General features: G+C 36.4%; 1 protein-coding gene across 3 annotated transcripts in view; it reads left to right on the forward strand.

Annotated features, from left to right (window-relative positions):
• HERC4 (HECT and RLD domain containing E3 ubiquitin protein ligase 4) overlaps positions 1–16,751 on the forward strand; it is a 133,319-nt gene that overhangs the window by 85,609 nt on the left and 30,959 nt on the right. For all 3 annotated transcript variants that reach the window (XM_065894787.1, XM_065894789.1, XM_065894788.1), the window contains one exon: positions 8,099–8,218. In XM_065894787.1, the coding sequence (XP_065750859.1) occupies positions 8,099–8,218 (120 nt within the window). The remainder of the gene's footprint in view (positions 1–8,098; positions 8,219–16,751) is intronic.

The following is a 16,751-nucleotide window of genomic DNA, read 5'->3' on the forward strand; positions in this document are numbered from 1 at the left end:
AATATATATAATTATTATACATTCAGAGATTTTGTTATCACCACCACCATTTGGATGGGAAATTGCTACTTTTATCTTGATTCATTTGGTCATGAGGAAACTGAGTTCCTGTTTGAAGTTGTTACATACTCAAAAGCAGGGTAATAATGTTCCTGTTTGAAGTTGTTAAATACTCAAAAGCAGGGTAATAACGGTATCAGTTTCATAAGCATCTCTTACTGGGAGTCCTTAGGACAATCATTTATCTTTCTTTTACTTCTTACATTGGAGAAAACTTTACTTGATCCTAATCTGTCATAGATAACTGTGGATATTCACTATCAGAGATGATTCATTTTCATCTTTAGTGGAACCTAAATTGCTAATCAGAGATTTGTGTTTTTGAAGACACCTTATGTCTGACAACTGTGTATATATTTCTTCTCTCTGCTCCATGGTTAAGAATTAGGAAAAGTTTCTCACACAATTTCCTTCTTGACCTAATCCTGGAGCAGGATTAGGAACTATAGAACTGGACTCTATTTCCTGATCATTTCAGGATATATGAATGACTTGTTTCTCCCTTATGACATGTCCTTTGGGAAGCTTTGAGTTAGAAATTATTCACAGTGCTCCAAATGGCATCACAAGAAAGATAATTTTGGTACCTGCTGTCAGGAATGGATGTATTACCACGTAAATGAGTTTGCTGGCAAGTAATTGTGTTATTTAGTAGTTTCTGAGTTTTCACACAGTACCTTATAGAGATATTAATAATGACAAAAGAAAAGACTTACTTTGACTAGCCTAAGTGCTACGTATCATGTTAATCTTCTAAGTCAGTGATTTTCAACCCCCCCCTTTTTTTTGCAAGGAACCCTTAAATAAACCCAAACATATAAGACATATGTATACTACCATATACCACCTCTGAGCTCACATTTATAAATCAGAATACTAAATTGTAATTAAAATGTGAAATGTTATGATCAAACATACATAGATTTTATTTTGTACATATTGGGCAGTAACACTGATTGTATAGGTTGTTTTGAACTTCTACCATATGATTTCTTTTTTATTCATTTTATAGATATTTACTGAGTGCCTATTATGTGCTTATCATGGTACTAAACAGTAGTGATGCAGTGACAAGGAAAAGATGTGATTTCTGCCCTTGTTAAGATTATAAATGTAGGGACTTCCCTGGTGGTCCAGTGGCTAAGACTCCACACTCCCAGTGCAGGGGCCTGGTAAGGGAACTAGATCCCATATGCTGCAACTAAAGATCCCGTGTGCCGCAACGAAAATCCCGAGTGCCGCAACTAAGACCTGGTGCACCCAAATAAATAAATATTTCAAAAAATGCTTAAAAAAAAAGATTATAAGCATTTATGATGCAGCATGGTAAGTGCTAGATTAAGGAAAATGAAGTGTGCTATGAAAACACGTAGGAGGGCACATAACTCGGAAGAATTAAAGAAGACTTCCTGAAAAAAATAATGTCTTGTCAATCTTACCTACCATACAAATGTATTTATATATATATATTTTTTAAACTGTTGATTTTATATGTAAATCTATATCCACGTCTTTTGGATCAGTCTTCTGTTCAGTGCCTAATTTCCCTACTTTTAAAGCAATATTAACTGATTTTATCTTTAGTTATTAAATCACTGTGTCTGAATTAACGATCAGCCATCATTTCCCACCAAGTCTTAAGCTTGACTGAAATTTGCTTGTTCCTGAACCAAACCTGATTTCTAAATTGTTAGTTTTTATTCTAACATAGCATTTCTTTTCAAAAACATATGTCGTATCTGCAGGATGTAAAAGCTGCAAACACTGGTTGCTATTGGTGAAAGAAAATTTACCTTTAAAAATAAAAAATATTCCAGATAAGGAAAAGTATGTATCAGAGGTCAGTGGCACATGAATCACTTTCAACAAGAGTTGCTAAAACTTTTTAAAACAAATTTATTTATTTGTTTGTTTAATTAATTTATTTATGGCTGCTTTGGGTCTTTGTTGCTGCATGCAGGTTTTCTCTAGTTGTGGCGAGTGGGGGCTACTCTTCATTGTGTGTGGACTTTTCATTGCCGTGGCTTCTCTTGTTGCGGAGCATGGGCTCTAGGCACATGGGCTTCAGTAGTTGTGGCATGTGGGCTCATTAGTTGTGGCGCTCAGGCTCAGTAGTTGTGGCTCACGGGCTTAGTTGCTCCACGGCATGTGAGATCTTTCCTGACCAGGGCTTGAACCCCTGTCTGCTGCATTGGCAGTCATATTCTTTTTTGTTTTTTTCTTCAGTACGCAGGCCTCTCACTGTTGTGGCCTCTCCCGTTGCGGAGCACAGGCTCCGGATACGCAGGCTCAGCGGCCGTGGCTCACGGGCCTAGCCGCTCCGTGGCATGTGGGATCTTCCCAGACCGGGCACGAACCCGTGTCCCCTGCATCGGCAGGCGGACTCTCAACCACTGCGCCACCAGGGAAGCCCGGCAGGCATATTCTTAACCACTGCACCACCAGGGAAGTCCCAAGCGTCACTAAATTTTTAAAGTGTCCAATGTAATATAAAAGTTAATGTATATATTTATAAACATAAATATTGGAGAGGGAAAAGCAAATGAGTTTTTGTGTGTAATTACTGGGTATGTTTTCTTTTATGGTAGAAAGAGTTTGGCTGTAGGGCAAGGGTCTGAAGACTTTTTCTATGAAGGGCTAGATAGTAATATTTTATACTTTGTGAGCTGCGTGGTTTCTGTTACAGCTGCTCAACTCTATCTTATGTTTTTGATGCTGTTGTAAATGATAATTAAACTTTTTTATTTTCTGATTGTTGCTAGTATGGAGAAATTTAGTTGAGTTTCTGTTGTTAGTGTGGCAAAATTTAGTTGAGTTTTCACCTTATACTCTGTGACCTTGATAAATCAATTTAATATTTCTCTTATAGATTAATTAGGATTTTTATGTGCACATTCATGTTATTTTCTTGCCTTGTTTTATAGGCTAAGACTTCCCAGTACAGTGTTGAATATAAATGGTTGCAGTGGACATTCTTGTCTAATTCTTCATCTTAGAAAGAAAGCATTTAATATTTTACCCATAAATATGATGTTAGCTGTAGAGTTGTGTTTTTGTTTTGTTTTCTTTTAAGGTGGGCTTTATCTGTTTGAAGAAGTTCCCTTCTATTCCAGGTTTGCTGAGTGTGTTTATTGTGAAGGAATGTTGAATTTTGTTAGATACTTTTTTCTGCATCTATTGAGATGAACAATTATTTATTTATTTTGCTTTTTTTCTGAAATTTAGTGAAATTCATTTATATTTGAATGTTAAACCAGTCTTGCATTCCTGGGATAAACTCCACTTGGACATTTTGTATTATTTTATGTATATTGCTGGATTTAATTTGCTCACATCTTGTTGAGGGTTTTATGTCTGTGTTCATGAGCGATGTTGACCTAGTCAGTTTTGTTTCTCATCAGCTTTTTAGTATCAGGGTTATCCTAATTCATAAAGTGAATTAAGAAATGATCTATCTTTTTCTGTTTTGTGACTTTGTTTAAGATTGGTATTATTGGGACTTCCTTGGTGGCACAGTGGTTAAGAATCCTTCTGCCAGTGTAGGCGACACGGGTTCAAGCCCTGGTCCGGGAAGATCCCACATGCCCATGGAGCAGCTGGGCCCGTGCGCCACAACCACTGAACCTGCGCTCTAGAGCCTGCGAGCCACAACTACTGAGCCCATGTGCCACAACTAACTGAAGCCTGTGCGCCTAGAGCCTGTGCTCTTCAGAAGGAGAAGCCACTGCAATAAGAAGCCCATGCACTGCAACGAAGAGTAGCCCCCACTCGCCGCAACTAGAGAAAAGCCCGCGCGCAGCAACAAAAACCCAGCGCAGCCAAAAATAAATAAATATATAATTTAAAACAAACAAAACCACTTAGATATGTCACCTCTTGGGGAAAAAAAAAGATTGGTATTATTTCTTCCTTAAATGTTTGATAGAATTCACCAGTGAAGCTATCTTGGCCTGGAATTTTCTTTTGGGAAATTAAAAAATTTAATATTAAATTAAAAAAATAAATAGAGTGTAATTTATGTTTTCTGTTTCATATCTTTCCTTTCCTCTACTTGATTTGTCCTTAATTTGATCATCATTTTCCAGGCTCTTAAAGCTGAGGCTTTTTTTGGGGGGGAGGGGGGTGCTGTGCCATACAGTGTATGGGATTGAACCCCAGGCCATGGCAGTGAAAGTGCTGAGTCCTAACCACTAGACCACCAGGGAATTCCTGAGCCGAGGCTTATTAGATCATTGATTTTAGACCATTTATTCTAACATCATTTAATGCTATAAATTTCCTTCTATGCTCTGCTTTACCAGAATTCCACAAATTTTGATGTGTTTTTATTTTCATTAAGTCATCTCTGAGTCTGGCTCTGTTGATTACTTTGTCTCTAGACTTTTTTATGTGGTCTTTGTTTTATTTACTTATTTGCTTTTTGATATGTGTCACAATTTTTGGTTGTCTGTAAAATGGTAAACGCTGAAGTAATTAGATTTAAATCCTGTATGTGTATACCTCTTATGTGGTTGTTAGTGTAGGGATTTAAGCCAATCTAATCTGCAGTTGAATTGGAATTGCGTTTTTAGTTTGCTGTAGTTAACTTCATTGCACCGGAGACCTCAGATTCCTCTAATATTGTCTGATGCTTAAGGTGAAGGTGAAATGTCAAAGATTTCTTCTCAGTGTTTGTGCTTCACTCTGCATGCCTGCTCCAAAGAGGGATTTCTCTCCCCACTTTTGCCCCTCCTCAGTGGTGAGCTGGTGTTGCTTATTACTTAGTGCTTTCAAGATTGGTAGAGGAGAAGGGACAGAAAAAGTTCTTTGTTATTGTGGTATAGTGTTGGTCTTAGGTAGATAGCTGGGTGTATACCAGGGTCTCGGGGATGGGATTTTCTCAGAGTTTCTGCTCCCACCTCCAGCAGTAGAGAGCCTCTAGCGCTACTGATACAAGATTCTGGGCTCAGGACAGTTCTTGTCCCCCTTCTTCCCAGGGATTGAGGATTTTTCCCCTCTTCCAGCAACATGGCATAGAATTTGCTTCCCCTTCCTCAGTGGCTTAAAGTTTTTGCTTTCTCTATGTGAGAGAAGGATCTGGACAGGGTGGCAGGCCTTGTTTCTTTCTCACAGAGGCAGCCAATGCCTTGCACCACTGAGAGAGTCTCTCGATCTCCTGCCCTGTTTCCACTCATCCTCCTGGACACCCAGTAGAGGTCTGTGGCAAGAGTCTATGAGTGAGTGCAAACTGCCTGAGGCTCCCGGGGGTTTTATCCTCTCAAGTTATCCCATACTCAGCCTTAAGCAATTTCTTAGAATTTTAGCTGATTTCTTCTTCGCTGCTTGTATAACAGTGCTAAACTTCCTCTTGCTCTGCCATGGTGACCCATTTCTTTGGAAGTATCTGTCCATCCTTGGACTTCAGGCTACTTTGTTATCTTGTGACTTTAGCTCTCTGATGGATACAAGGAAAGTTTGGGGTAATTTAGAAATGTTTTAATTGCCAGTTTTCTAGGATTTTCCAAATATATTTTTGTTATTGACTTTTAGTTTATTTCTGTTGTGGTCAAAGAACGTACTTTGTATATGTTGGATTTTTTTAATGATATTCATCAAGGCTTGTTATATGGTCCGGGTTATGATATATGTTAGTGAACATCCCATGTACAATTACTGGGTGGAATGTTCTATTTTTTCTTTCCATTTTATTGGGATATAACTGACATATAGCTCCGTATAAGTTTAAGGTGTACAGCAATAATGATTTGACTTACATACATTATAAAATGATTACCACAATAAGTTTACTCAACATCCATTATCTCATACAGATACAACATTAAAGACATAGAAAAAAATTTGTTTCCTTGTGATGAGAACTCTTAGGATTTACTCTCTTAACATCTTTCATACATATAACATACAGAAGTGTTAACTATATTTATGTTGTTTTACATTACATCCCTAGTATTTATTTATCTTATAACTGGAAGTTGGTACCTTTTGACCCCCTTCATCCACTTTCCCCTCCCCCCACCCCCACCTCCGGTAACCACAAATCTGATCTCCTTTTCTATGAGTTTGTTTTTGAAGTACAGTTGACTTATAACACTATATTAGTTCCTGGTGCAAAACATAATTTGATATTTCTATACATTTCAAAATGATTGCCATGGTAAGTCTAGTTGTCATCTGTCACCGTACAAAGATATTGCATAATTATTGACTATATTTCCCACACTGTACACTTTCATACCTGTGACTCATTTATTTCATAACTGAAAGTTTGTACCTCTTTATCTCCTTCACCTATTTCTCTCCTGCCCCCACCTCCCTCTCTTCTGGCAACGAGTTCAAGTTGGTTGAAACTGATGTTCAAATCTTTCTTACTTACTGATTTTGCCCTTCTTTTTTTTTTTTTGTAAATCAGTTACCAAGAGAGGGGTGTTAAAACTTCTAACGATGATGGTGGTTCTGTCAATTTTCCCTTCTTGTATTTTGAAGCGCTGTTATTTGGGATTGTCATGACTTCTTGATAAATTAATTCTTTTATCATTATGAAATGTACCTTTTTTCCCCTCTGGAGATGCTTGTCTTGAAATGTACTCTTAAGAGTAGCCTCCCAGTTGCTGCTTTCTGTTGGGGTGTTGTCCGTCCCTGTTCCCCCACCCCAAATCTCACTTGTGCTTTCATGGTTTAAGAGTTAGCCAAAGAGGTGGGGGGGATTTACATGCAGATTTTGGGACTTTGTCCTCAGGATTCCTTTCTGGGATTTTTCTTCCTCATTGTCTGCCATGTTGGCAGCTTCACTAAGAAGCTCACACTTCTCTGTCTGATAAAACTGTTGCTTTCTGCATGTGCTACATCCCCTACCCCTTATGCTGCTTTGGAAGTACTCCCATGTTAAAAAAAAAATGTGGTTCTCAACATGTGCTTTCCTTCTTTCAGAGATTGTGTTCATTCTTGTTTCTGCCTGCTTTGGGTTGATCTCCAGTGTTTTTAAATAGTTGTTTTTTTAATATACTGTCCAGAGATTATAACTGTTATTGTCAGGAGGATTAGTCTGATAAAAAGTACTCTGCCATATCCAGCACTAGAACTCTTCTAGTTTCTTTTAATTTGGAATAACCCCCACCTTTCGATCTCATTACCTTGACTTTTTGGAGAGTCCTGGCCAGTCTTCTTGTAAAGTTCCTACAATTAGGATAATTGTCTGTTTCCTTATAATGATGTTTAACTTGTTCCTCTTTTCCTGTATTTCCTATAAACTGGAATTTGAATCAAGGACTTGATTAGATTCAGGTTAGACATTTTCTTGGTTCACAGATAATGTCTGTACTTCCTGTTGCATTATATCAGCAGGAAATTTTTTTTTTTTTTGGCCGTGCTTCGAGGCACGTGGGATCTTAGTTCCCTGACCAGGGATCGAACCTGCGCCCCCTGCAGTGGAAGCGTGGAGTCTTAACCACTGGACTGCCAGGGAAGTCCCAGCAGGAACATAATATTTGATTGTCCCAGTATGGGTGGTGGTTAGTTTGATCACTCAGTTAAGGTGGTGGTCTCCACTGTTAAGACTTGTTTTTCCTTTTGTAATTAGTAAGTAATTTTCTAGTATGGTAATTTGCACTGTCTTCATTTTTCACATCCTACCCAAATGTCATCCTCTTAGTTTATTATAATCAGATGCCACTATTGAGTGATGATTAACAAGCATTAGCTATTCTTACTATTATTTAAGTCCCATTCCCAACCAGAAGACTTTATAGTTTCTAGTCTTTGTATACTATATATACTTATGGTACATATCTCCTATTGTGTGGTGGTTACATAAATATTTTTTAATGGATTTTGAGATACTAAATACAGATATCACATCTTGTAAATCTTGGTGTTTCCCGTAGCACTTAACTAGCATTTTGCATATGGTAGGCACTCAGTAAATTATTCTTTTATAGGAAGAGAAAATAGCTAAGAAGTCTCAATTCTGTTTAAACATTTTTCAGTCTCTTTCTTAGGTACTGGTTAAACTTAATGTTAATTACATTTTTGTTTTTTGTAGGTAAATGAGAAAACTGGACAGATTATACAATATGATAAATTTTATATACATGAAGTACAAGAATTGATAGACATACGGAATGATTATATCAACTGGGTCCAACAGCAGGCCTATGGAATGGTATGTTTCCTATTGCATTTTATGGTTTCATTTTTATGTATCATTTGTTCTAATACAAAAGGAACAATTGTGTATTTTTGAAACAACAAAGCTTTTTCAGAGCTTTTATTCAGAGCTCATTTTTAAAATAAAAACATATTGCAGAGGAGCAGTTATATATTATACAGTATTTATAAGTAAGCATTCTGCTCTTATACCAAAGCTAAACCAAAGAAATAGATTACACTTTTCTACAGAAAAATGCAAATATGACTTATTTTTCTAAGTCTCATTTATTTTGCATGAGGTTGTCTCTTAATTGTCTAATGTTGAGGATACTGGAGTCTCTGATACTTGAACTCTAAGAACGTATTAAAATTGTGAGATCAGTGCCTCAGAACTACCAGAAGTGAGCTGTGGTACCATTGATTCTAGTTTTTATTTTTCCCCTTTTATGTGCTTAATTTGATTTCAGTTTTTTGGCATACCTCCACAAGTGCCACATATTTCTTTCCATGTGGCTAAGTCTCTAATAACTAGATACTTAATTAAAATAATAGCATAGGGACTTCCCTGGCCGTCCAGTGGTTAAGACTCTGCGCTTCCACCGCAGGGGGTGAGGGTTCGATCCCTGGTCAGGGAACTAAGATCCCACGTGCCGCATGGCCAAAAAAATAAAAATAAAATAAAAATAAAACTAATATCATAGTCTTATAAAACTTTAATTAGACAAAATTTCAGTATAGAAATTGGTAAGCAGCTAGATATAAAACAGGTTTAGACTCTTATTTGCTAACCATTATAATATACTTAAGGCCAACTTTTCCACCCCTGAAGCAGGTAATTTAAGCAACATGCATTTAACAGTTCTAGGAAGGTGAATAGCCTTTCATTGCTTGCTAGGTACCAACTGCAAGCTCCTTGTGGATAGGCACTCTGTCAGTTTATTCACCAGTACTTCTTACAGTATCTCAAATATGTCTCGTAGGCACTTAGAAAGTACAGTAGTTTTTGAATGGCAGTGCAGTTGGTGCATACTGTTTTTAGGATGCTCTTACCTATAGGAATCAGGTCACTTCTAGTACATGTTTGCTTCCCTAGATACTTGCATCTGGATTGGGAGAGATTTGTTGATTTTATTTTTCCTGCAGAATCACTAGGAGACTCAGTCAAGTTTACAAACATCCTACAGATTTATGTCTGCTCATTTGCATATTCAACAAATACTTATTAAGACTCTCCTTTGTAACAGGCACTTATTTAGGTATAAGAAATACAGTGATTAACCAGATGGATAAGGCCCTGTTCTCATGAAACTTATAATCTAGTGGGCAAGATGGATAGTAATCAAGTAAAGCAAAAAAAAAAAAAAAGCTTATAATATGCACTATATAGAGAATTAAAATAAGAGAAGGTAGTAAAGACAGGATGATTTCTTGTGATTGGGTAATCAGAAAAGTCTTGTCTAATGAAGTATGATCTGTAATCTAAATGACAAAAAGCAGCCATGTAAGATCAGAGCAAAGAAAATTTCAGGAAAAAGTACATCTACTAAAAGACCTTAGGTGAGAGCAAGCTTGACATGTTTGAAGAATAGAAAAAGGCCAGTATGGCTAAAATATGGGAATGGGGAGAGTTCTGGGAAAGGATCAGAGAAATGGGCAGGTGCCAGATCATGCAAGGTTTAGTAAATTAGGATCGGGGACATGGATTTTATCTGAAGTGTTATGGTAAGCCATTGGAGGGTGGTAAGCAGGGGGTGAATACTGTACAGTGTAATTTATATTCTGAAATAACCACTCTGTCAGCTTTGTGGAAAATGGAGTGAGGGGAATGGAGTAGATAAGGGGAGAGAAAATGATGGGTTTGACTAGGATTGGTAGTTGTATAGATGGAAGATGAAAATGGACTTGGGTACCTCTTGGAGGTAAGACGGCCAAGCATTGCTGATGGATATGAGATGAGGAAAGGAGAGAAATCAACAAAGGAGGTTAAGAGAGGTAGGAGGAAAACTAGGAGAGAGTTGTGGGAACCAAAATTGAAAAGTGAAGGAGAAACCATATTGAACGCTGCTGAGAAATAGGATAAAACCATAGAATTGATCAATGCATTTGGTTATGTGAAGGTCATTGGTAACCTTGATAATGCGTCTAGAGTAAGTATGCTTAAGAGAAATTTAGGGGTGAGGATAGGGAACAAAAGCCATAGGCAGTACTCTCAAGAAGTTCTGCGCTGAAGAGAAGGGAGTAAAAAAGTAGGGTGGTTAGCTGGTGTCAAGGGACAACAGTTTTTTAAGAAAGAAAATACTTGACCTCTGGAAAGCTTTGAATAAATATTTCCTTTTTCCTTCCCTATTTAAACTAAAGCTCTCACCTAGATAAAGCTTTTCAAACTCTTCCTCCAGTGAACCCCTAAGACAGGAGAAAAAACATATTTCTTGAGGTTATTAATTTTCCCTTGCAGGACTTGTGTGAAGTCTCATATTTTATCTTCAAGAGAATGCAAATTTGGGGCTTCATAAATATTTACTGCAGGGGGGTGGTGGTATGATGAATTAGGAGATTGGGATTGACATAGATACTCTAGTATGTATAAAATGGATAACTAATAAGAACCTGCTGTATAAAAAAATAAATAAAATTCAAAAATAAATAAATATTTACTGCAATATAAAAGGGATTAAAATTATTTACCATTGAGGAAAACTGATGATTCAGAAAATGAACTTTTTTTATCGAAAAACTTGCATGTAAACCCTGATACACCACCTAGATGCCCTAGGTCTTTGACCAGTGTTTTTGAGACTGGAGTGATTATATAGACTCCTTTGAAAATAAAATAATTCCTTTAAGAAGCTTAGTGTTGGGCTTCCCTGGTGGTGCAGTGGTTGAGAGTCCGCCTGCCGATGCAGGGGACACGGGTTCGTGCCCCGGTCCGGGAGGATCCCACATGCCGCGGAGCGGCTGGGCCCGTGAGCCATGGCCGCTAAGCCTGCGCGTCCGGAGCTCACTTACCTTATTTACGGTTATCTTATTTAAATATATACAAACACTAAACTAGTTCTAAACTCCTGGTACATAGCTTTTAAAAGAATTCTTAAGGCATAACAAATTGGTAAGTTAATTATAACTCTACAAATTTAATAATCAAGTTAATATTTGATATGGAAGATGATTATGTTCTCTTGTTCAGGAATCTCAGCTCACAACGTAAATATAAGGAAGGAGTGTGACGTAAGAGCACCTAGCTTTATATCCCACCTCAACGTTTTCTTTTTAGTTTTTTTATTGAATATAATTCCTTGTGCTATACAGTAAATCCTTGTTTCTTATCTACTTTAATGTATAGTAGTTCGTAGCTGTAGTCCCCTACTCCTAATTTGTCCCTCCTCCCTCCTCCCCTTTGATAACCGTAAGTTTGTTTTCTGTGTCTGTGAGTCTCTTCTGTTTTGTATATCGATTCATTTGTATTATTTTTTAGATTCCACATGTAAGTGATATCATATAGTGTTTGTCTTTCTGTCTGACTTATTTCACTAAGCATTTCACTCTCTCCTGGAGAGTTATATCCTCTTGGATCACTGTGAATTAGATCTGATATTCTTTGACATCCGAATTTTTATCTGGTATGTAGGTCATAAACTACTTGTATTCTGAACAAGTTAAGAGAAATGCCAGTCTAATAGGATTTTTAAGCTAGCTGTAATCTTGTGCTACATGGAAAAGCTATGGTTTGAATGTTTGCTTTTAAGCTTGGCAGACTTGTATCCAAACTCCTCTTGGTATGTATCTGTGATGATATCAAATTGAATTTCCTTAGGAATTCTTTCAGTGCTACCGTTTTCTGGTAAGAGGGAGACAGTAGAGGACGACATTCTTATTTCTAGACTTTCTAAGTTGATGTACTTGAAAATTGCCCTCTATTACTCTACTCTTTCAACCACATGTTTTTCCTTTCTCTCCATTTATAGACAGACTGGTATTGAATAGGTGGTTGTGGCAGTGGAAACTTGTTCTTTAATGTGCATAGTGGACTTAATGTCACATCTTAGAAATGAGAATCTAGAACCCGTGATTTGGGTTCTTCTGGTCTTCCGGAAATAGAAAGCTGACAATTTACTTTGAAGGTCTTTGACTGACTCTTAAGTAGTTTATTAATTTATATTATGACATCTGAAGGTGCTTCTTTCTTTGAGAGAGTTCAGATCACTTTCACATTTACACATAACACTAAAGACTTTTCCTGAGGCTGTTTAATAAAATTCATGCTTGCATTACTAGTCTTAATACTAGGTTGAACATCATGTTGGCCCTGTAAGTAAAGTTAGTAAAGTTTTAAAGTGTCTATCCTAAAGATACTCATATGCTGTTTTGTGATGATTTAAATGTGTATATGTGTATTTATGTGCACATAGACATATATACACACATATATGTACTTATATCTGTATATACAATGTACATATGTATACCATTATTGAACAGGAGTTATGATCTTGAAATAATTCCATTCCTTCATGTGAAAGTTTAAAATATTCCTTGATGAAGATATTCCTATGAATTATAAGAAATATGTCTATAAATTGTATTTATATATATACACATATATTTTATATATAAATATATACACGTATATATGTAAAACTTTACCTTGTTCTAAACACTGCAAGAAAATTATTTTACCTTTATTATATTACCTTTATTATATATTACCTTTATTATATTTCTCTTTATGCCATAGTCTGTTGAGATTTCTTTCTCCATTTCCTTTCTTTCCCAGTTGAGGATTTTAAGAATCCATCAGGAATATACACCTTAAACTAACACAGTGCTGTATGTCATTTATATCTCAGTAGAACTAGAAGGAAAAAAACAAAATAAAAAAGAGAACCCATCAGGTATATACTTTCCTGGTCTCTAAACATTAAAAACTAATTCTGTGAAATTCTTTGCATTCCTTGTAATATCCTCTTGTACAGCTGAGACTAACTTTTCACCTCATCCTCTTCCATTTTCCCATCCTGTTTCACCTGTTTCCCTTTTCATGTTTCCATGAAGTTTTTGCTTGATCCTCCTACTCCTGCTGGTTACTGTATAAGCTTCTCTGTTTTGATTGTTTTTCCAGACTCTGATATTAGGGTATGACATTTTTTCAGTTGGATTCCTTTTGCTTTTTATCTGTTTTTCTCCCTCTACAATAATTTCTTGGCAAAATAAAAGAGCACATGAGTTCTCTCTCTTTTTATCTTCTGCTATTTGATGTTTTCCTCCACTTTCTAGGTATTAGTCTCAGTTTATTTGCTTACCTCTTTTAACTTTGCTCTAAAATTGTTTATAAAAATACTTTAGTGGGGAATTCCCTAGCAGTCCAATAGTTAGGGCTCCATGCCTTCACTGCCAAGGGCCAGGTTTGATCCCTGGTTGGGTAACTAGGATCCCACAAGCTGCACAGTGCGGCCAAACACAAACAAAAGAAACAAAAAAACTTTAGTGGTTACAACTAAACTCTTTGCTCTTTTTTCTTCCCTTGCTTATACTTTTCTTTACTGTACATATGTATCAATATATATCTAGTAAAAATTGATTAATTTAGAATAAAGTGTAGAAAGGTCTATGCTGAGTCTGTGCCTCTTATAATTAAAAATCAAGTTAAGCATTTTTTAAAGTGCATATTCTCTTATTTCAAGAACTGTGTATGCCTATGTAAGACATGTCAGATACAAGTAAGTACTAATAAATACATTTGATAAATTGGTGACATTTTTACAGTCTTTGATATTACACTTTATATATTTTTTAAGTCATAAATTTTACTTCAATTTTAATTGTGCTGTGTTTGTAAATCATTACTGTATTTCTTCTGTGGCATTAAGGTTTTGTACTTTAACTGCGGACAGTGCTGAGCTAACAACATGACATGCTCATCAGCAAACTAGGAAGATAGACTGACATAACAGCTAGGGAGACCAGCTTTGGGAAGATAGGCCAGTACTTAACTTTCTCGGTTTGAGTTTCTTCCTCATTTAATGAAATGAGGAAATTAAAATATATTTGTGTTCTTTAATATTGCAATACATTTAATACTTGCAGTATAAACCTTGCAGCTATAATATTTCCCAGAAGGTTCATACTAGCTTTTTAAAGTTCCCTTGTCATTTTTAATGGCATTAATGTTTTGCAGACTCTTCGACTGATTCCTTATGCCTTGAATTACCAAGTTATATTGGTTTATTTTTCATTTTCTTCGTGTTTTAGAAGTATCTTTTTTTTTTTTTCTCAACCTAGTCACCAACACCTTTCATATTTATTTGAATTACTTCAGTAACTTCGGTATCCTCTGTTTATACCTCCTCAGAATAATCCTATGTTATACCCTTAAATAATGATGACACCAGCAATGATACAGTGTTTTGCCATAAGTAATTTGTTGAAACTAAAACATGCCAAGGAGTTGCATCTTTTTTGTCTATAACTAACTAGAACTATCATTAACCATTGATGTTAAAAGCAGCCTTAGTGTAAGTCTGCTTTGGACCATGAGACCCTGACTTTTGAACATTCCTTTAGGCCTTTCTTACTCAAGTTTCTAAAAATTAGGCATGCCTTGACCTAATTTCAGGGCCCTCAGTCTACAAACAGCCAACAGTTAGTGCTTGAGTATGTGGATGTGGAGCCACTAGTAGGTCACACATTGAATGATGTGGTAAATTTTTAGCAATAGACCTTTCATTGACCTCATGTATTTTGTAATATCCTGTCCGCACCCCCCACCACATTTTTTCCTTCTAAATTTTCCTTGGAAATACTACTTTGGTTCATTTAGACTTTCAGCTAATATAACAACTATCTTGCAACTCTAATATTTCCCAGAGGAGTTTATCCTTGCTTTTTTACATATTACTTTTTTTCTTTTTAAATGTTTGAGCTTTTGTCTTAGATCCTTAACACTTAAATTGAAATTTCGAATGATGACCTTAATATGGTTTTCCCTTTGATGGCTCTCCCCTAGGTAAATCATTTTGCCTGATATCTAATAGTCTCTTTTCCCAAGTTTTCCACATGTCCCATTATTTTTCATATTCCTTCTAGCTCCCATCTGTCTCTACCATCAAACTTTTGTTCTGTGTTAATATGGTTTAGTTACACTATAAATTATGACTATCTTATTGGCTTCCCAGTGCTAAAGGATATGCCTAGAACCTTTATCTTTTACATGTAGCAATTAAAAAGTGCATATATAGTAATGTTTCATTATTAAGAATAAAATCCATCTTCCATGATACCAGGTATCAAATATAGTTTTCAGGCTGGCCATAGGTAGTCAGAAAATACTGAAAGGTGTTTCTTTGCTTATTCACACCTTCTTAGCTGTAACAGCACTTTAAAAAACATCCCACAAGATATACTATAAAAGTATTTCAGTTGTTCCTGTTAAATTGCTTTAAATTAAACTGAGTGCAATCTAAAAGGGTTTTTCTGCAAACAGCTTGTAAATATATTCTTCTGTTAACGTGCCCAATGGGGCACGTATATAGTGATAACTTGGTACTCTGAATTTTTTGAAAGAAGCTATTAATAATTACCTTTCTCAGAACAGGAAGTTAGAGTCATATTTTACTTATGCTTACACTGCTTTGGCTTTATTTAGCACAATATAGTGAACAAACCCTGAGTGTTTGCTAATACCTTAAAACTTCCAGTGATACCCCTTGTGGCGTGCAAGAATTTAGCCAATTACAAAGTTAGAGGGAATCGTCCACACAAGACTGCCTTCACTTCTGATACCAATTGCAAGCTTAGAGGATTCCTAGAACCATTCTCAGGTTCAGTAATTTGCTACAAGACTTCACAGAACTAACTGGAAACTGTTATAGTGACGTCTATAGTTTATTATAGGGAAAGAGTACAGATTAAAATGCCAAGGGGAAAAGTGCATAAGGGTAGAGTCTGGGAAAGGTACCAAAGGCTGAGCTTCTGTTTTCCTCTCCCTGAGGAGTCATGGACAAGTTATTTTCCCAGCATCCATCTGTGTCAATACTCTCAGGGTGTTCCCAACCAAGGAAGCTCACTGGAGCCTTGGTGCCCAGAGTTTTTGTTGAGGTTCCATCACATACTGCCCATGTGGCTGACCTTTACTTTCCAGACCTTCTGGAGGCAGAACTGATAACCACATGTCCCAGAGCCTCCAGGCAAACAAAGATACTCCTGTCCAGGTATGACGTTCCAAAGTCCTGTGGATCATCTCCCAGTAGCTGAGGGCAAAATCAGACCTCTCTTTGGGTAAGATTAATTCCTCACTATATGAGGTGCCATCTGCAAATTTAGTAACATACTTTTGGAGATTCTAGTACTTTATTTGAGTCTATACCCTGAGAATGTATGAAAGCTTTCTTCAAGAAAGTGTTATGCATTTCTGTTCAATGCAGTGGTAAGCTTTCATTATAATTTTCATTATTATATCCTTCATAAATACCTCTTTCTCTCTTCATTTCTACTTACCAACCCCTATGCCCTGTCTTGTACTTTCTGTTTTAGCTAATTCAGTGTTAAAGAAC

This window comes from Phocoena phocoena, chromosome 16, assembly GCF_963924675.1.
Source record: "Phocoena phocoena chromosome 16, mPhoPho1.1, whole genome shotgun sequence".
Lineage (NCBI taxonomy): Eukaryota > Metazoa > Chordata > Mammalia > Artiodactyla > Phocoenidae > Phocoena > Phocoena phocoena.